Below are 21,994 nucleotides of genomic sequence, written 5' to 3' on the forward strand. Positions count from 1 at the left end.
TTCAGCAATATTAAGTACATTTAAATCGTTGTGCAAGTATTTATGTACTTAAAAAAAAAATCTTTGTTTTCTAACCAGTCCTGTTAGGTTAGGGTAAGTTAGGATTTACAGCTCTCCAAAATTATTTTATTTCATATGTATAGGAAAGTTCACAGAACTCCTTGTGTTTCTGAACTCAATCGAGTCTGCCAAGTAATTTCAGAATTATTATACCAACACTGTTGCCAGTCACAACAACCACAAAAAAACTAATATTCAAGCCTTCTTTGCAGTTTTTCTTATTCTTAGAATATACTCCAATAAAGTCATATTTGGTCAGAATGCATATTCAAAGGTTATTTGAATTAATTATTTTCTTTGGTCAGCTTATTGACTCGATAGTTAGGAAATAGGGTTTTAAATTTATGCTTGTGTTCACTTTTAGAGTTTGCTTTTTTTAGTCTTTTTAAAATTTTATTTTATTTTCTGAATTTGTAAAACATGTTTCAAAAGTCAATACTGTATAAAAAGATATACCAAAGATATCACACTCTTATCCCTACCTCTTCCATCCTATTTTTTCCTGTCTTTTACGGTTATGTTTTTTATTGGCTTCTGATTTATCCTTCCTTGTTTCTTTTTTTGCAAAAGTAAGCAAAAACACATGATGGAGGGTTGCATGAGCATGTGTTTGAATCTCTTATGCAAAAGATAGTGTATAGATAGATAGATAGATATAGATATATACATACACTCTTTGGTACTGCTTCAATAATTACTATATGTAGTATTATCATCGTTTTCATATTTTTTTTTAGAAATTCTGCACTTTGAATGTGTATGTCCCCTTTCTACCAAGAATTTGCTTTAAAGAGTTTTTTAGTTTCAGGTAGAAGAAACTTTTAAAATTTACTTGTGTTTTGATGTTATTAATTTCTAGTTGTTGTTTGTATTATTTGTACCTTAAAGAACTTCATAAGGTTTTTTGTTTGTTTTGTTTTTGTTTTTTTGTTTTGTTTTGTTTTGGTGGCCTAATATAAAGACAGTTCCATGGCTGGTCCATGTGTGCTTGAGAAGTTCTCTTCTCTGTGATCACAATGTAATACACACACGTAAACTATGCCTTATAAATGGTGTTGTTTAGGTCCCCTATATCTTTACTTAACTTTTGTATGTTTGACATGTCTTAGACTGAGAATGGTGTGTTCATCTGTTGTTCTGTGTCTGCCGGGTTCTCTTTGTATCTCTCATAGCTTTTTCTTTCTGAAGGTGTTGCTGTGGCTTTGGCATTTGTACTTCTTTGTCTTTGGCTTTTGGTGGGAATGTTGCCTTGCCTGGTATTGAGATCACAACTCCTGATATGATATTAGTGCATTTGCTTAATATATCTTTGTTCATTCCTTCATGCTTAACCTTTAGATTTCAGTTTGTTCTTTTTTAAATTTTTCAAGTTTTTTTTATTTTTATTTTTGGGGTGTTTTTATTATAACATGGGGACAGGACCTATGGGCAGAAAAAGCTGCCTCAGTCTGTTCTCTTATATAGAGCATACAGTTGGTCTTACTTTATTTTGCTTTATGAATGACCTGAAAATCTTTTTCTTCTAATGTATGAATTAAACACATTTACATTTATAAGTATTACCAATATGGTTAGAGTTAACTGTTTCATTTTTTAAAAATTTACTACGTTTCTTTTTCTATGTGTTTGGGATTTAGGAAAGTTTGTATTTTTGTTATACATTAGGAGTTGGCCAGCTTTTTCTATAAAGGCCCAGATAGTAAATATTTAAGGCTTTGTGGACCATACATCTCTTACACAACTACTCACCTCTGTTGATTTGGACAATATGACTACATTAACGTCTACAATGTAGACAGAGCAAAAGAAGTCATAGACAATATGTAACTGGATGGATTTGGCTGTGTCCCATTGAAACTTTATTTACAAAAACAGGTGAAGTGGATTTGACCTGCTACCTAAAGTTTGCCAACAGCTATTCTAGGACTTACCTTAAAAAAAAAATAAATAAATAAAAACCTTTTATAATGCCAGCAGCCCCTTTATCCTCAGTTGGGAGTTTTAAATAATACCTTTGAGTCTGTTACCTGTGTGATAACCAATGAGCTTGTACTTTCCCCCTTCTCCCTTCTCTTTACTATTAAAAAAAAAAGATTGTATTGTTTATACTTTGACAGGACAGATAACACATACTCTTCTACTTGTATCCCTTGTGTTTTGATTTTTGATCTAAAATTAACTGTCTTTGGTGCTCACCATCGATCCAGAGCATCACTGACATCTCTTACTTAAATGAAGCTTATCCTCTTAAGAGAGTCCTTGGAAAGGGCTCCTGAATACTACACTGAGTTTGCACAGGTTTCAACTATTTTTCGTAGCTTCGATACTTGAAAACAGTTTGGCTGGATATGAAGACCTATAGGGACTTACACTTACTTTCCTGTAGTCTTGCTATGTGCGTTGCTGTTGGCAAATATGATGCCATTGTGATATCCTTTGCTTTGTAGGTGATTTGATTTTCTTGCCTAAAGGCCCAGAAGGGTTTCTTTTCTTTTTTTAAATACAGTATTTTTACTAGGCTATGTGTCAGTTGATTATTCTCAGTCAGTTTGTCTGGATGTTAGTGGGCCCTTTGAAATATAAAATTCTTTCTGAATTTTTTCTTGAATTACAGTTTTATATATATATGCTCTGTCCTTTATTTTCCAGAAATTCTAATTACATGTAGTTTAGGTCTTCTTTGCCTAGATTCTATAGCAACCAATTTGTGTCTTAGACTTTTTAGCTCTTTTGTTTTTATTCTTTTGGTGTTTTTAATGCCTCCTCATAGCACTCTTTATTATATTTCCAGTCTTGAGTCTTTGGCGTTTCAGATTTGAATTTTCATTTCTGAAATTCTTTTTTTTTTTTTTTAAGATTTATTTATTTATTTGACAGAGAGAGAGAAACAGTGAGAGAGGGAACACAAGCTGGGGGAGTAGGAGAGGAAGAAACAGGCCTCCTGCCGAGCAGAGAGCCCGACACTGGGCTCCATCCGAGGACCCTGTGATCACTACCCCGGCCGAAGGCAGACGCCTAGTGATGGAGCCACCCAGGCACCCCTGAAATTATTTTGTCTTCTTTCTCTCTCTTACTTTTCTTCCCTGAGTCATCTCTGGATATACATCTTCTTTTTTGTCCTTTTCTGTTTTGAGTTTTTGAATTTCTGATTTGGAGTATTTTTTCACATATGCAAATGTTTGTTTAAGGATATTAATTTGAGCAGATTATGTACAGATTTCTTCTGCTTTGTGGGTTTTATGGCAGGTTATCAGAAAGGGGTTTTACCACCCGAGGTATTTTGATTCTTATAGTAGTTTTATATAGATGTTGCATGTTATTTCCATTACTTTTAAAATGTCTTATCTTTTTCTGAGTCAATAATAGTTATTCAATAATGGTGATGGTGAGAAGTTTGGAGGATGTACTAGTTTTTAGTTCAGAGTAATCTCAGTGAGCGCCTATTACTTAAAGGATAGTGTTTTTTTCCTGAAGGTTAAGGGAGTGGTTGATGTGTCTTCTGATTCTGTTTCTTATTTGTTTAGTAGGATCTTTAACATCCCCTGCTTATCTCCCCTTCCCCTGATCTTCACAATTCCAAGGGACTCCTGACCTTTGCTGGTCACTGCCATCTATTCCAGGAGCTTTCCCAAGAAAGCCACCACTGCTCTCAAGAACTTTCATGTCCCCCTTTCTATTTCCCAGTAGTCACTGCTTTGATCCTCAAGGTTTCAAACCTTTTCTCAGTATTTCCCTATTCTCTGTGGGACTCTATCCTTCTAAGGGTGATGTTAGCTGTATTCCACCATCATGAGGAACCCATTGGTCTCTTCTCCTTTTCACTTAGTCTCCACTGATCTTTCTATTGCCTTGTATGCTCTAAATTAGCTCTGCCAGTTTTTAATGTCTATTTGTTGATTTCCACGTACATTGAACATTGCAGTATTCTCTCTTACTCTTATTTTTTAGTTTTGTTTTATGGGTTTATTTGCTCCCTTGATTATCTGTAAGGTCTCTGAAGGATATGTGGAGAAATTTAGACGTAAGTACCTGCCATCATCCTCTAGAAACCTGGAAATCAACATTTTTTTTAAGCTATTCTTTCTCATTCAACTCATACCAACGTCTGCTATGTATTTTTAAAATATTACCCATGTTTTCTTTGAACCATTTCTAGAAAGAGTAATTGGAGGAATACTTTTTTTTTTTTTCTTTTTTACAGAGAGAGAGATTACAAGTAGGCAGAGCAGCAGCCAGAGAGGGGAGGAAGCAGGCTCCCTGCCAAGCAGAGAGCCCGATACGGGGCTCGATCCCAGGACCCTGAGATCATGACCTGAGCTGAAGGCAGAGGCTTAACCCACTGAGCCACCCAGGCGCCCCGAGGAATACTTTTCTATAATTGTTTTAAAAGGTTCAAATGTATAGAAATGGAATTAAACTTTTCTATATCCTTTGGAATCAATAGCCAGAAAATTCAGGGAACTGTTTTAGAATTAGTACAAGGAAGACCTCTTAGTGGTTAGAGCTGCCAAAAGTCAAAAAGGCAGCCTGTACAGTTGTGTGGTCCTTCAGGTGTAGACTAGAAAAAATTTCTGTAAGGAATTCATGCATCTAATGAGTAAATAGGTAACACTAAGGGTACCACCCATGGGATGCTGTAAACCCCAGCCATGACAAAGGCTGATTGATTGCAGAACATATACATATATAAAATACGGTTTCAAGTTACATCATGAAATATTGAATGTGATCTATGCTAGACATGGAACAAGTTCAGGAAACTGCATTAAGGGCTCTACCTCTTTTTTTTAGTGACTACAAGAACACATTGGGTATTGAAAGAATTATAATAATTAAGAGGAAGAATCTCAGAGCTAGTCTGGTTGGGTTGAGGTTTCAGCTCTACTACCTGCTAGTTAATTACAAATTGACAATTTACTGGACTACTCTACCTTGACTTTCTCTTTGATAAGATGACGAGAATTACTCCATTTCAGAGGGCTACTGTGAAAATTAAATGAGTTAATCCATGTAAAGGGCTTCTGATATAGTCTGACCTATAATAAATGCAGTTTAATTATTGTTATAGGTCTACAATTCTTTTTAGAAACCCTTGAGGCCAAATACATGTTGGAATTCAGATTTTTTTGTTTTCATTTTAGGAAAGTAACAGTGCAAATGTCTATATTATGAAACCTACTAGCAGCACCGGAGACAGCATCCTGTAATCAAACATTTTCATTCTATTGAGGTGAAGCTTATGAAACTTCACACTAAATGAAATAAAGACACTTTAGACATGGAATAAATGACAATTTATTGACATCAATGACAATTAATGGAATAAAGACAATTTAGGTCAGCTTTTCCTGTCAAATTAACTATGAACAACTTGCTGTTCCAGAACTTTTTAGATTTTGAAATTGTGATAAGTGACTATGGGCCATTGTCACCATCATCATTAGGCTCCTCCATCTGTCCAGGAACTTTGATCCGTCAGCCAAAACATGATGAAATATCAAGTACTAAAGGGTGAATGATGACTGGGAAGGCCCTTTAAAGTTATAATGAGAAGAGCTCCTGTTACCCGAAACGCACCTTAAGCCTAGGGTACCTTGGGTGGCAAAAGCTGCACCTTTTGATGGCTGGAACATAATTTGGAAAATGGGAGTTTGTTAAAAGTGGATAGAAAATGGCAGCTGTATTGTTTCATTGCTACCTGAGCATCGAAGGGTACTCACCTTCAAACCTGCTCTCCCATTATTGTGACTTGGATACTTTCTCTGACTGCTTTTTCGTGGGTGTCTTTGGGTCTTTCAACCTCATTCAGCTCTCTCTAGTGGTTAGGACCCACTAACTGGAATTCTCCTGTAGAATGCTCATGCTGATGCTTAAAGCTGTATGATTCATTTTACTTCTTCTTTAGTTGATGTCTAAATTCCTTGTTTTGAAGGGGGAAAAACCACCTTCAGGTATATATATGTGGGTAACTGACTATAGGAAAAATAGAAGTCCAGTCCAGTGACTCCTGTGGGCAAATGGAGCAACAGAAGGCAGGCTTTGCATCACCTAAGGCTTCAGGAGGTTTCTTTATGAACACGAGGGAGGAAAAGAGAAAAAAAGAGAAAACTATAAGTAAAAAGGAGTGAAAAACCACCGCCCCCAACAACGAAAATCAGAAGGGTCTGGGCTGGGTGACCTGCTGCGTGTGATTCCAGTGGTACCACTGAGAATAAGCAGCAGTGGTTCCCTACCACATGCTCATATTTTGGGGTGAGTTTTCAGTTTGTTAAACCCATATACTGCTTGAGAAGCCCACACGGCACTTATTTAGTGCTCTTGTCACTGTTTTTTGCTGCCACCCTGGATTTGGTGAAGGACATCAGGACCCAGGCCTCAGCTATGAGGGGATGGTTGCTGGCAGGTCGACAACATCAGGCACATGCTCTGCTTGTTGACAGTGAGGACCAGGACCACTTCACCTTGGCTCACACCGATGTCATCCCCCTTCAGCACATAGTAATCTTTGATGAATGAGGTCCCATGGCAGCATTTAAGGGGTATCACTGTGTTTCTAAGACTTGATTGGTGTCCTGTGCCCAAATTCACTGGATGTCAGTATTGATGGCTTGCAGAATGATCTGCTCAGAAGTCTCCCTCTTCGTGAGTGCAGACTCGCTGGGGTCACTGTCCATGTTCTCATCCAGGAGCAAGTAATTCATGATTCTCCTTTCAAACATGTAGTCTGGGGTGAAGGACCCCACCTGAATAGTTTGCTAAAGGTGACAATGTACTACTCAAAGAGGAACGGGTACCTTGACTTGGTCTGGGACTGCATGCTCATATCCAGCTCTATCATGTAGAACATGTCCTGCTGCAACAGTATCTTCAAAAGGCAGCCTATGGAATGGGAGAAAATATGTACCAACCATATATTGGATAAAGGGTTAATATCCGAGATACATGCAGAGCTCATACAGCAAACAATCAGAATAAAAAATAAGCAGAGAACTAAATAGATATTTTTCCAAAGAAGACATAGGGATGACCAACAGTACATGAAAAGGTACTTAACATCACTAACCATTGGGTAATGCAAATCAAAACCACAATGAGATATATCATCTCATACCTGTTAGAATGAGTATCACCAAGAAGACAAGAGATAACAAGTACTGGAAAAGATGTGGAAAAAAGGTAACCCTGTTTGTAGTAACACAAACCCTGTTTGTAGTAACACAGTTACAAACAGTAACACTGTTTGTAGTAATGTATTATTGATGTAGCCACTATGGAAAATAGAATGGAGGTTCCTCAAAAAATTAGAAAAGAACTACTACATGATCCAGCAACCCCATTTGAGTGTACACAAGAAGAAATGAAAACGGGGTATCAAGGAGATATCCTGCACTGGCATGTTTACTGCAGCGTTCTTCACAATAGCCAGGATATGGAAACAACCCAAGTGCCTACCAACAGATGAATGGATAAAGAAGAGGTGGTATGTGTATATAGAGTGGAATACATTCAGCCATGAGGAAAAAGGAAATCTGCCATTTGACAGGGATGGACCTTGAGGACATTATGCTAAGTAAAAGAAGTCAGATGGAAAGGCAAATACTGTATGATATCACTTATATATAGCATTATAAAAAATCAAACTAATAAAAACAGAGAGTAAAATAGTAGTTGTCAGGGCCTGAAGGTTGGGGGAGAAAGAAAGATGTGTTTTAAGGGTACAAATTTACAACTGGTAGACCAGTCCTGGAGATCTAATGCATAGTATAGTGAATATAAACAACAGTATTATAATCATCAAACTTGCTAAGAGACTAGATCTTTTTTTTTTTTAAGGTTTTATTTATTTCTTTGACAGAGAGAGAGCACAAGTAGGCAGAGAGGCAGGCAGAGAGAGAGGAGGAAGCAGGCTCCCTGCTGAGCAGAGAGCCTGATGTGGGGCTCGATCCCAGGACCCTGAGATCATGACCCGAGCCGAAGGCAGAGGCTTTAACCCACTGAGCCACCCAGGCACCCCTAGATCTTTTTTTTTTTTTAAGATTTATTTATTTTGCTGGGGGGGAGAGTAGAATGAGAGGGAGAGAGAGAACCTTAGACAGACTCCGCACTGAGTGCAGAGCCCAACATGGGGCTTAATCTCACAACCCTGAGATCATGAGACAAAACCAAGAGTCAGAGGCTTAACAGAGGGAGCCAAACAGGCACTCTGAGACTAGGTCTTAATCACTCACTATTAAAAAGAGAAATGGTAATTAAGTAACATGATGGAAGTGCTAACTTTCACTACAATGGCAACCTATTACAATATGTAAGTGTATCATAGCAATATGTCATATACCTTGAGTTTATATAACGTTACATGTCAAATGGAATTCAATAAAATTGAAAAAGAAGTTTAGTAAATCACACAGCGTGGTATCTGGCACATGATGAGGTGCTTAACTATAATAAGTAACACAAGTATCTCTAGCCAAATCTATTTTGTTCCAGAATTTGGGTACAAGGCATTTATCAGAAAATTTCTCTTATCTTATATATCTTATCTTATATTCATATTCCCTTTTCAGAAAGCAGGAGTTTGGATAATAAGTGATATCTGTATTTATCTAGTACTTATTAGGTGCTAGGCTCTATTTTAAGTATTGTGCACGTAATAACCCATTTCTTTCTCACAACAGTTCTGTATCAGGCTATCATCAAAACCCCGTTTTCACAAGGATGGAAACTGAGGGACAGGAAAAAAGAAGCTGCTTCCTTTGGCTGGAACATAATTTGGGGAATGGGAGTCTGTGCAAAGTAGATATAAAATAGCAGGCATTCCTGTTCTCCCATTATTGTGACTCAGATACTTTCCTGTGACTGTTTGTGTGTGTGTGTATTTTTCAGACTCGTTCAGTTCTCTTTAGTAGTTTAGTTCTCCCTGTTGTGTCCATTTCAGATACCCTCAAAAGAGGGTGGATTACACTGCCCCTAGTAGACTCATCCAGCAGCAGCTCGAGGTCTCCGAGCAGCTTGGGGAGTGACTGCCGTTAGTTGGTTCCCAGTCTCTGGTCTGGCCTGCTGTTCCCGCAAGGCAGTTCACAAGAAGGGTCTGTGGAGTTATAGGCTTCACGAACATTCCAGTGACTGGCCTGTCCAGAACTCCTGTATACTGAGGACAAAACAATCACTTAAGCAATACACATCAAGTCCTCTGGCAGTTGTCCGAGCTGGTTGGGCTCATCAGTGCTGGAGCAGTAGTTTGGGCAGACAGAATAGCCTGGTGACTATAGTACCTCCATCTAATAGGAGGTACTTCTGAATGAGGAGGGTCTCAAACTCAGTGGGTCTCAAAGAGCTAGCTAGAAAGGGTGTTGGGGTTTATAAAGACACCACTTAGTCACACCTGGTCAAGCTCTGTATTAGGTTTTACAGTTTGTCCCCAGATCACATCTACCATCAATTATGTGATACTTTTCCTCCAGCTGGAGGAACTGTCCTTTGACATAATGTCACTTAGGGAACAGTGCAAGAACAGCACATACTGGTTTTGTTCTTGGGATGGCTGTCAAGTGCGCCTTCAGTGCACAGTGTGCATATATCATCTGCTCGGTGGCGGGAATAACGGAAACTTTTTAAGTTCTCCTGTAGTTCATGTTCATTTTTATTTATTTCTTTTTTTTTTAAGATTTTATTTATTTGAGAGAGAGAAAACACAACGTGCATGCGAGACAGAGAGCATGGGCAGAGGGAGAGGGAGAAGCAGACTCCCCACAGAGCAGGGAGGCCAACGTGGGTGTCGATCCTAGGACCCTGGAATCACAACCTGAGCCGAAGGCATCTGCTTAACCTACTGAGCCACCCAGGCAACCCTCATGTTCATTTTTCATAGCACCTAATCTGTGTGTCACTGTGCAGTTTATGAAAGAGTTTGGGTCTGCCTCCAACAGGAGCTCATCTCATTTTTTGGCTAATAGTTTTCAGAATCTTCAGTTCATTCTCTCCTTAATTAGAAACCTGTTAATCTTCCTGATGCAAAGTATACAGTTATTTGCCAAATTCAGAGCTCTTGAGAAAATGTCTCTAGAGACATGAAGCATATCAAGTTGTTAATTAGTAAGCAGATTAGAAGGGTTACCTGTGAAAAGGGAATACTTAATCATGTATTCTATCAAAGCAAAATAAAGATACTCTGAATTTTACCCTTAAAAGACCTTGCCTACTCCTCACTCCTCAGTTCAAAGACTTCTTCATTTAGCCAGCAGTACAAAAGCTAACACCATCCAGATGTACTGAGCCCTTTTTTCTGAGAACACTTCAAGTTTTTCTTTAAGATGTTTGATACCTTATAACATCATATTTAGGAGTTCTTAAATGTGTCTGTTTTTGCTTTCTTTCTTTCTTTCTCTCATGTTTCAAGTGACTAAAGTCTGATTGCTTTGTGAAGGATTTTTTTATTATTAACATATAGTGTACCATTTGTTTCAGGGGTACAGGTCTGTGAATTATCAGTCTTACACAATTCACAGCACTCACCGTAGCACATACTCTCCCCGATGTCCATAACCCAGCCACCCCATCCCTCCCACCTTCCTCCTGCCCAGCAACCCTCAGTTTGTTTCCTGAGATTAAGAGTGTCTTATGGTTTGTCTCCCTCTCTGGTTTCATATTGTTTCATTTTTCCCTCCCTTCCCCTATGCTCCTCTGCCTTGTTTCTCAAATTCCACATATGTGAAGGACCTTTTTTTAAATTTGAATTATAATAGCCTTTAAGGATATTAGTATGAACCACTGAATCAGAGTATCTGGCTGACCTCCAAGGCTGCAGGAAATTTCTCAGGTGTTCGTTTGCTTGCTTGCTTGTTTTTAATGTGTCTCTTTGCACACACTGCACAGAGTTAGAATTCCAGGGCAGGGTGTCAGTTGACTCTTAAGTAATAGAGGATTCCTTTGCTATTTGCTAAGGACCATTATAGGGAAAAATCTGATATCGCAATTATATATTTGGTGCTACTAAATTATACTCACAAGGCTAGGTAGGAAATACAGTCTAAATTTTAAAAACAAGCATGTTGGCAATTTATTGTTTTGCTCAGTAAACGTCTCTTGAGCACTGAGCAATGTCATGCTCTCTGCTAGCTACTCACACCACAAAGACGAAAAGACAGAGCCTTTGTTCTCAAGATGCTCAGAACTTCATAGCGAGACAGACAAGTAGGCGTTTATTTTACATGCGATTCTAACGGTCATAGAAGAGCCACAGCACCAGTCCCACTTAGCTGATCTTCAGTTTCCTAGGCCACGCCCAGCCTACGCATCAGACTCTCAGAGATGGGACCTGGGATTCTCTATTATTAAAACCCACCTTGGTTCTCATTGATGAGCTGGGCGTAAGAACCCCTGCTCTGCAAGATTGCTCTGCACACCAGGCTTACCTGCTGCCTCTTCCTCCGGATCTTGGGAAGCTGACTCTCTGGTCGCCTCCACCTCAGATCAGCCCCAGGTTCAGGCAGGGAGACAGGGAGAGGTGGGAACAAGTCCTTCCTGCCACCCCACTGAGAGGACTCTGACTCCTAGGGGACCGAGAAGGCTCTGAAGCAAGTCAAGCAGTGTCCCTTGGAAGCATCCAAGCATGCCACCAGGATGTGAAGATATACGTTCACATCATGTACTTCGAAAGTTTCTGTTCTTTCTAGATGCTCTGTATAAGCAGTACATTGACTCCTGTCCTGGCCTGTGACCTTCTCATTACCCTTCATTGAATCAATCTAGCTTTATCAACCTTACGAAAAAGAGGAGAGGGTGTGTATACCTAGCATTGAAGATTATCAAATATGTATCTAATGGATTGTGAAGATATCATTAACATATTCTTATTTTGTATATTTTTGTGAGGATTTTTACCCTTCTAGAAATTTTGGATGATCTAGAAACATATGTGACTATTGCACTGCAGGCTGTTTTTTGGCCTAATTCTTTTGGCGCAAACATTGGAGTAGTTTTTGCCACAGCCAAAGGCTCTGGCGCTCATTAGAGGGATTTGTCATATGTTATTCAGGGTAGGCTCACTGCACTAGCCGACAGTGGCTTAGCTCAACTAAGTTGTGTCTGGCTCATCTGTGTGTGGGAGAGGAGTTCTAGCCCATGAAGTCACTCAGGGGCCCTGGCCCTACCTGTCCTAGAGCATGTTAGCTTTCAGGACTGGTCCTGAAGAATATTAGCATAATGTTCCCAAGGTTCATCCAAGTTGTTGCATGGACCTATAGTTTGTTTCTTTTCATGGCCAAATAGTACTCCATTATATGACTATACCACAGTTTGTTTATCCATTCATCAGTTGATGGAACTTTGGGCTGTTTCTACTTTTTGGCTATGATGAGTATTACTAAGAAGACTCACAGACAAGTTTTGTGTGGATATATGTTTTCATTGCTCTTGGGTATATAATAGGAGGGATTGCCAGCTCATATGGGAACCATATTTAACTTGTTAAGGAACCATCAAACTGTTTTCTAATGCCACGGTACCAGTTTACTGTCCCTTGAGCATTGCAAGAAGGTTCCCATTTCTCTACGTCCTTGCCAACACTTGTTGTCTTTGTGATTATAACAATCCTAGTGTCTAAAGTAGTATCTCACCTGTGGTCTTGATTCGCGTTTCCCTAATGACTTATTTAATGAGCATCTTTTCACATGTTATTGGCCATTTGTGTGTTTCCATTGGAAAAATATCTATTTGAATCCTTTGCTCATTTTTGAACTGGGTTATTTGTCCTTTTATTGTTGAGTTTTAGGAGTTATTTGTATGTTCTGGATATAAGTCCTTTCGCAGATATAATATACAAATAATTTCATTCTGTGGGTTTCTTCACTTCTTTGATGGCACTCTTTGAAGCACAAAGTTTTTAATTTTGGTGAAGTCCGTTTTATCTGTTTTGCCTTATTTTGCTTGTACTTCTGGTGCCCTTTCTGCCCCAGGTTGTTTTACAACTTGAAGCAACAGAGGATTTCTTTAGAGGGGGGTTGTGGTTTCTTGGGCAGCACACATACCCTGGAAAGAGGTCTCTCATCTCTTTGCTTCCCACCAATTGGTTGTGCCAGGATCCAGAGTTCTTTTCTTCACAAATTCTTGAGCCTGGTTTGTTGGGTTTTTGTTTTCTTATAAAAAACAACTACTTCCAGACCCCAGAGAGTAAGAGCAAGACTGAAAAGGCTTTGCCCCAGGAAATTTGCTCAGTTGTACAAAATGACCCAGGGTAAGTAAGGGTGAAGCCTTCAGTTTTAGACGGCCTGAAGATAGCCACCATTAGGAAGAGTAAAAGAGGAATGTTCACAGCAATACTATGCACAATGGCCATGAGGTGGAAGCAACACGAGTGTCCAACAGAGGGACAAATACATAAACAAAATGTGATACACACACACACACACACACACACACACACGCGTGCACACATGAAATACTCTTCCGCTTTAAAAAGGAAGGAAATTCTATTTACTACAACAGGGATGAACCTTGAGGACATTAGTATACTAAGGGAAATAAGTCAGCCCCAAAAGATAAATATGGAATGATTGCACTTATATGGATTTCTAGAGTAGTCAGATTCATAGTGACAGAATGTAAAATGGTGATTTCCAGGGACTGGGAAGAGGGAAAAATGGGGGAGTTGTGGTTTAATGGGTATAGAGTTTCAGTTCTGCAAGATAAAAATAGTTTTGAAGATTAGCTGTACAACAGTGTGAATATGAATATACTTAATACCACTGAATAGTACACTTAAAAATAATTAGGGTGGGGGCGCCTGGGTGGCTCAGTGGGTTAAAGCCTCTGCCTTCGGCTCGGGTCATGATCCCAGGTCCCTGGGATCGAGCCCCGCATCGGGCTCTCTGCTCCGCAGGGAGCCTGCTTTCTCCTCTCTCTCTGCCTGCCTCTCTGCCTAGTTGTGATTTCTCTCTGTCAAATAAATAAAATTTAAAAAATAATAATAATAATTAGGGTGGTAAGTTTCATGTTATGTATATTCTTTTACCACAGTAAAAAAACTGGAAGCTATTATGGACTGAATATTTGTGATTCCCCCAAATCCACATGCTGAAGCCCTAATTCCCAATGTGATAATATTGAGTTGGGGCCTTAGGGAGGATAGTGCCTCCATAGTGAGATTAATGTCCTTGTGGGAAGAGGAGAGACCAGAGTTTTCTCTCTTTCTTTACACACACACAGAACAATGAAAGACCATGTGAGCACTGTGAGAAGGCAGCTGTTTACAAATCAGGAAGAGGTTTCTCACTAGGAACTGAATCTGCCAGCACTTTGACCTTGTACTTCCAGCTTCCAGAACGGTGAGAAATAAATGTCTGCTGTTGAAGCCACCCAGTCAATGATATTTTGTTAAAGCAGCCCAAAGTAAGACCTTTGTCTAAAAACTGAAGGCTTCACCCTTACTTACCCGGGGTCATTTTGTACAACTGAGCAAATTTCCTGGGGCTCTGTTGTTCAAAGTTTTTCAGTCTTGCTCTTACTCTCTGGGGTCTGGAAGTAGTTGTTTTTTACAACCTTTTCACATGTCACTTTTCTGAGTTGTGTACTGTCTTTCATTACTGCTTGAGAACTGGTCAGTTCTTTCCTATGCTCATCTCTTTCATGCAGTATTTTGCCAAAGGAAGTTTTTCTTGCTTCATGTCACAGTCAGATGTGGGTTGAGGGTGGGACGCTCTGCTCCACACAGTCACCCAGGACCCAGGCTTCCTCCCTCAAGTGGCTCTCTGACTCCATGGCCTTATCCTTGTCTGTACTGGCAAAGAGAGAAAAGGAGGAGGAGGGTTACACGGGAAGGCTTTTAGGGACGACCGCCCTGCCCCGGAATTGGCATGTGTTCTTCCGCCCCCATTCCAGTGGCAACACTTCTTTCCTGCAGTCCTACTTGACCATAAAAGAGGATGGGAAACACGGTCTGGCTCTGCTCCTAGGGTGCAAGGGAAACAAAGTTTGGTGAATACATAGCAGCCACTGTCACAACCGATAACTGAATTTAGGGGTCCCAGCATATCGACAGTGACTAAAGCCATGAGTGGAGATGGGGATCACCCCTTAAAGGATGTACTGAGAATACTGGGAGAGGATTGCAAAAACAAAAGCACTTCCCGGAGGGCCTGTAACAGTGAAAATAATTTATGTAACCTAACTTTGCAATGTCTAGAAAAGTTATTACTATGGTTTTGGGAAAGTATAAACAAGTGGACTAAAAATAGAAAAATTATCATATGATTTCACTCACATGTAGAGTTTGAGAAACAAAACAGAGGACCATAGGGGAAGGGAGGGACAAATAAAACAAGATGACATTAGAGAGGGAGACAAACCATAAGAGTCTCTTAATCTCAGGAAACAAACTGAGGGTTGCTGAAGGGGAAGAATGTGGGAGGGATGGGGTAACTGGGTGATGGGCATTAAGGAGAGCACTGATATAAGGAGCACTGGTGTTATATGCAACTGATGCATCACTAATTCTACCTCTAAGACTAATTATACACTCTGTTAATTAATTGAATTTTAAAAAAGGTAGATTTTTCCAGAAACTGGAATGTTTTCCTTCCTTGAAGTAAATGTAGAAAAACATATATATTAGTATGATTATTTTATCGCTGTTGAAACCTGTAACTATAGAATGGCATTGAATTTTAGAAATACGGAACTAGGTAAAGCTTTATTTTTTATTTGTCATTATTTAGTGGATGTTTATAAGCATTTAATATGAGACAGGCAGGTAAGTCACAGTCCCTCAAGGAGGATCAAATCCAATAGGAAAAAGATGAGGCAAGTCAGTGACTACCTAAAGCATCAGGTGGGTTCTCTACAACCGCAGGAACTGTTTCAGATGGTCCACCACGGGGGCTTGGGGGGCAGGGGGGCAGTCTGCAGGGGAAAGAGCACCGGTTGTGGAGCTAGCTGGTCTGGGTTTGAATGGCAGCTCTGCCGCTCTCTATCACCTGTCAGGGAGTTACTAACATCTTTTAACGTCTACTTTGCATTTTACCAAGCCAGTGATATGTTATCTACCTTTCAGGTGATTGTACATCTTAGGGAGAGTGTACATACATAAAGCCTAGCACAGTGCTTGCCACTACAGATATGGTAATTACCTTCATTATTGTTATCAAAGAAGGCAGAGGTCCTACAGGTTGGAAAAACGACTGTCACCTTACCCTAATTCATGAGTTCATTCAGTAGTTACTCAGTGAGCCACCACTATACACAAAGTACTTAGGATTTGACTGTGTGTGGGTATCTGCATCTCCTAAAGCCCCGTCCAGTGTTTAATGCAGTAATGTTTGTTTGTGTCACAGACTTGCAGCCACCAGGCACAGACACTACCTTCCCCTCTTTCAGGTGACCGCTCCTCTGTTTTTCATTGCTCCCATTTCCACAAACTGCTCCTCAGGCAGCCCTTTCCTTCACATAAAATTGCCCTTACCCCCCTTCCTTTTTTTTTTTTTTTAATTTATTTGACAGAGATCACAAGTAGGAAGAGAGGCAGTCAGAGAGAGGGGGGGTGAAGCAGGCTCTTTGCCAAGCAGAGAGCCCGATGTGGGGCTCGATCCCAGGACCCTGGATCATGACCTGAGCCGAAGGCAGAGGCTTTAACCCGCTGAGCCATCCAGGTGCCCCCTTACCCCCCTTCCTTAAGCTTATTTTTTTCGTTTTGTCCTGATTAGGAATAATTCACCACCTTCTTTCTGTGAGCGTTTTTTCATCTTCCTTCTCACATCATGGATATCTTTAAGATAATATACCTCATTGATACCCAGGAGCCTCCACAGAAGTGTTTTTCTGATGCTAATGCTGACAGGGACACCATCATCCGCTGCTTGGCAGGTGCTGTGCGGTGCCTCCCCATCCTCCAGCAGTTCTCTTGTAAACTGACTGAAGGCAGGGACCAGTGTACACCTTCCTGAATTCTCAGTCCTGTCCTCCGCACACAAGAAATGGCTTAAAATCTATTCATTGACCAGAGAGAGGAAGAGCAGTGGAGTTTACCTCACATTGCAAATAATTTTTTAAATTCTTTTCTGTTGTAGTTTGTCTCATTGCCAGTATTCCAGCAATATTCCTTTCTATGATAAAGGCAAACAGCCTCACTTCAGAGTAGATGAAATGTGTTTTGCGGGATTAGTTAGGAACAATTTACTACATTCTTTTTGGCAAACTGGATTCCAAGTTCTAAACAACTGCCTTTACAAAGCCATTTTGGCACATAAATTGTAAGATGCAGACTGTCTATTCAGAATTTTCCCCTTTCAGTAATTTTTTGAAAGGGGATTTGGTTTTAAAGGGGGATTTAGTGCCTTGTTTGTCATTCTTTGATGAGTGTCGTCTTGTGCCATTTACCACAAATAAAGATTCTCATACTTTTTCAGTCTCAGGGCATGGGCTGATCGCTAAAGCCAACTGGAGATAGATCAGACATTAACCAATGTAGCACATGTTTGCTGATGTCACTGGTCTGTGACTGCTGAGAGGCAGACGTGCCACTATAACTAAAAACGGCCACTGAGTAAAGAGCATTCAGATTTACAGAGAGAAAAGAATCTACATTTGTTATTGTTAATGAAGATGCCATGTTATTTTGGGGACGTGGCCACCATTAATGAGTTTAAGAACAGTATCTAAGTTATGGCATAGCCATACCCTTGGCACCCCTGCTCTGTTCAGGACTTGTGTCCCTACCATTGCCTCATCTCCTCCATGGGTTCTGGCCATCTGATTTGCCCACAGTGTCCAGACCTCCTCAGTCTGCCCTTCACTGTTTCTCCTCAGAAACGTGATGTTTTTCTTATGTCTGTTGGCTGTCTGTATGTCTTCTTTGGAAAAATAACTATTCAGGTCTTCTGCCCATCTTTTAATTGGATTGTTTGGTTTTTCTGGTGCTGAGTTGTGTAAGCTCTTTATATACTTTGGATATTAACCCCCTCCAGATTTATCATTTACAAATGTCTTCTTCCATTCAGTAAATTGTCTTTTGTTTCCTTGCGGTTTCCTTTGCTGTGAAGAAGCTTTTTATTGTGATGTATTCCCAATAGTTTATTTTTGCTTTCATTTCCCTTGTCTTAGGAGACATATCTAGAAAAATGTTGCTATTGTTGCTATATGGGGCACCTGGGTGGCTCAATCAGTTAAGCGTCTGACTCCAGTTTCAGCTCAGGTCATGATCTTCAGGGTCCTAAGATGGAGCCCTGCTTCAAGGGTTCAGTGTGGACTCTGCTTGTCCCTCTCTCTCCCCCTCTGCCCTCCTCCCTGCTTGTGCAAGCAGACACACACACACACACACACACACACACACACTCTCTTTCAAATAAATAAATAAGATCTATTGAAAGAAAGAGGAAGGAAGGGAGGGAGGGAGGGACAGAGGGAGGAAGGAGAGAGAGAATAAAAAGAAAAAAAAGAGTTGCTATGGTTGATGTCAGAGAAATTGCTGCCCATGTTCTCCTCTAGGATTTTTATGGCTTCAGGTTTCATGTTTAGGTCTTTACTCCATTTCATTTTTGTTCTTGGTATTAGAAAGTAGTCCAGTTTCAGTCTGCTACATGTAGCTGTCCAATTTTCGCAGAACCATTTATTGGAAAAACTGTCTTTTCCCCATTGTATATTCTTGCCTCCTTTCTCATAGATGAACTGACCATGTAATCATGAATTTGTTTCTGAGTCTCTGTTCTGTTCCATCGATCTATGTTTCTGGTTTTTTGTGCCAGTACATTATTGTTTCAGTTACTACAGCTTTGTAACATATCTTGAGATCTAGAATGGTGATACCTCCATCTTTGTTCTTTCTCAGGATTGTTTTGACTATTGGGGGTCTTCTGTGATTCCATACAAATTTTTTTATTATTCTGTTCTGTGAAAAATAATGTTGGTATTTTGCTAGGGATTCCATTGAACTTGTAGATTACTTTGAGTAGTGTGGACATTTTAACAGTTTTTGTTCTTCCAACCCATGAGCCTGGAAAATCTTCCCATTTGTTTGTGTCACCTTCCGTTTCTTTCATCAGTGTTTTATAGTTTTCAGAGTATAGGTCATTCACCTCTTTGGTTAAGCTTCTTTCCAGGTATTTTATTCTTTTTGGTGCAGCTATAAATGGTGTTGTTTTTAAATTTCTCTTTCTGCAATTTCATTGTTAGTGTATGGAAAAGCTATAAATTTCTTGGTAATAATTTTGTATCTTACCATTTTACTAAATTTGTTTATTCTGGTACTTTTCTGGTGGATTGTTTAGGATTTTCTGGACCTGAATAGACATTTTTCCAAAGACAACATACAGATGGCCAACAGACACATAAAAAGATGCTCAGTGTCACTAATTATCAGGGAAATGCAAATCAAAACTATCATGAGATATCACCTGTTAGAATGGCTAAAATCAAAAAGATAAGAAAACAAATGTTAGTGAGGATGTGGAGAAAAAGGAACCCTTGTATACTGTTGGTGGCAGTGTAAATTGGTATAGCCATTGTGGAAGACAGTATGGAGGTTCCTCAAAAAATTAAAAATAGGAACACCATATGGTCCAATAATTCCACTATTGGAAAACAAAAACATTAACTCAAAAAGATACATGCACTCTTGCTGTGAAGTGTGTAAACCTGGCGATTCACAGACCTGTACCCCTGGGGATAAAAATACATTATATGTTTATTAAAAAAAAAAAAATTTGGAAGGGGAGGCGAACCATAAGAGACTATGGACTCTGAAAAACAACCTGAGGGTTTTGAAGGGTCAGGGGTGGGAGGTTGGGGGAACAGGTGGTGGGAATGGGGAGGGCACGTTTTGCATGGAGCACTGGGTGTTGTGCAAAAAGAATGAATACTGTTAGGCTGAAAAAATAAATAAAATGGAAAAAAAAAAAGATACATGCACTCTTATGTTTATTGAAGCATTATTTACAACAGCCAAGACATGGAAGCAAACTAAGTGTCCATCAGTAGACAAATGTATAAGGAAAATGTGATGTGTATGTATATACACACATGCATGCACACACACACAAATATCACACAGCCATTAAAAAGGATGAGATCTGCCATTTGAGACAACATGGGTGGACCTAGAGGATATTATGCCCAGTGAAATAAGTCAGACTGAGAAAGACAAATACCATATATGATTCCACTCATAAATGAAATCTAAAAAAAAAAAAAGGCAGAATCAGAACTATAACTACAAAGAACAAATTGATGGTTGCCAAAGGGAAAGGGCATGGAGTTTGGGCAAAATAGGCAAAAGGAAGAGGGAATTTGTTCAGTTTTGTATTGAGTTAAGTCATGGGAATAAAAACCAGAATGTAAGGAATATAGTCATTGATATTGTAGTAGCGATGTAATGGGACAGATAATAGCTACACTTGTGGTGAACATAGCATAATGTATAAACTTGTCAAGTCACTTAACTTATGCACCTGAAACTAATGTAACATTGTGTTAGTGTGTCAATTATATTCAGAACAAACGAAAGACATGATGCTCATCAATCCTTATTTTTCCTGATTTCCTTTCCCCTTCTCCCCGTCTTTTCCTTCCTTTGTTTCTCTCCCTCCCTCTTTCTGACTCTTGTTTCTTTCACTTCTAGAAAAATCAAAAGAAGCGAACACACAGGAAGTTTTGCTTCATCCACTAACCATTCTCCAAAATCCCCCTTACCCCTGCCCCTCACCTTCACTCTCACAAATATGTGTGTGTGGTATGTCTGTGTGCATATTTATGTGTAGGTGTATGGATATATATACACACCTGTCTACCCTCACTTCAAGTCCAGATGTTATGAAGCTACTTGATAATGTTTCTCTAATCATCTCTTCTATCCACACAAATGAGTATACATCATCTTTACTTCCCCTGGGAACTTTGTCCTTCTAGAACTTACCACAGTCTTCCCTCTCTTACCATTGTGGCTTGTAGATTGCAAGCTCCTTAAGGGCAGTATTCTTATTTAGTTATGAGCAGAGGGGTCTGCTCATAGGAGGGGCATAAGAAATGTTTAATCAGTAGTAACTTCCCTTCAGGATAGGCTACTGTAAGTGAACTTCCTTCAGCCCTGTTGTTTGTGATACATCCTTGTATCATTCCCCATCCTCTTACACACAAGCCTCTAGATTTTCAGGGTGCAAGAGTAGCCCCTTTTTATTAACAAGTTTAATTTTGCTTTTTATTTGAATCTCAACAGTCAGTGAATTGTACCCTTTCTTTGAATAGCCTCGTGTGCAAGCTGAACACAAGGACCACCATCCTGGCAGCAACTAACCCCAAAGGCCAGTATGACACCCACGAGTCTGTGTCTGTGAACATCGCCCTTGGCAGCCCCCTCTTAAGTCGATTTGATCTGATCCTGGTTCTGCTCGATACCAAGAATGAAGACTGGGATCGTATAATTTCTTCCTTTATCTTAGAAAACAAAGGTACGTGAAGATGAATCATTCAAGTTGACCAAGAAAAAGTAGACATAACCACATGAAATTCTCTTTGAAGAAAATGAAATAAATATCCAAGGTACCCTACCTAAGCAGCATTAGAGCAATGCTTGCACAGAAGGCAGTCAGAGGAGCCATTTAGTGTGCCCAGAATAATGAGTAGAAGGACTAGGGCCTACCGATGATATTACAGTCAGTACATGTGTTCTTTGTGATGAAAGGAGGCAACCTTATGATATATAATTATCACTCATCTCTTGCATGCGAAGAAAAGTGGACTGAATTATGAAACAGAAATCTCTAAATGTAAGTTTCTCTTCAGTTAGATTTACTCAAATACTATGTATTACTACAGGATGGACCAGAATTATTGTGGATAATTTTAGCCCCTGTAGGAAGTTTACCTTTATTGAGCTTAGATCCTAAGGCTACTTATTCTTGAACTCTGTGCTATGCAGAATCAGATCTAGGTTTTAGTGGCCACAGACATAAAG

General features: G+C 39.6%; 1 protein-coding gene across 1 annotated transcript in view; it reads left to right on the forward strand.

The window, feature by feature from the left end:
- The window catches only part of MCM9 (minichromosome maintenance 9 homologous recombination repair factor), a 97,806-nt gene that overhangs the window by 64,816 nt on the left and 10,996 nt on the right, over positions 1–21,994 (forward strand). The window contains exon 9 of the mRNA XM_046004801.1: positions 21,286–21,488. Within this exon, the coding sequence (XP_045860757.1) occupies positions 21,286–21,488 (203 nt within the window). The remainder of the gene's footprint in view (positions 1–21,285; positions 21,489–21,994) is intronic.

The sequence above is a fragment of the Meles meles genome, chromosome 5 (genome assembly GCF_922984935.1).
Source record: "Meles meles chromosome 5, mMelMel3.1 paternal haplotype, whole genome shotgun sequence".
NCBI classification, from domain to species: Eukaryota; Metazoa; Chordata; class Mammalia; order Carnivora; family Mustelidae; genus Meles; species Meles meles.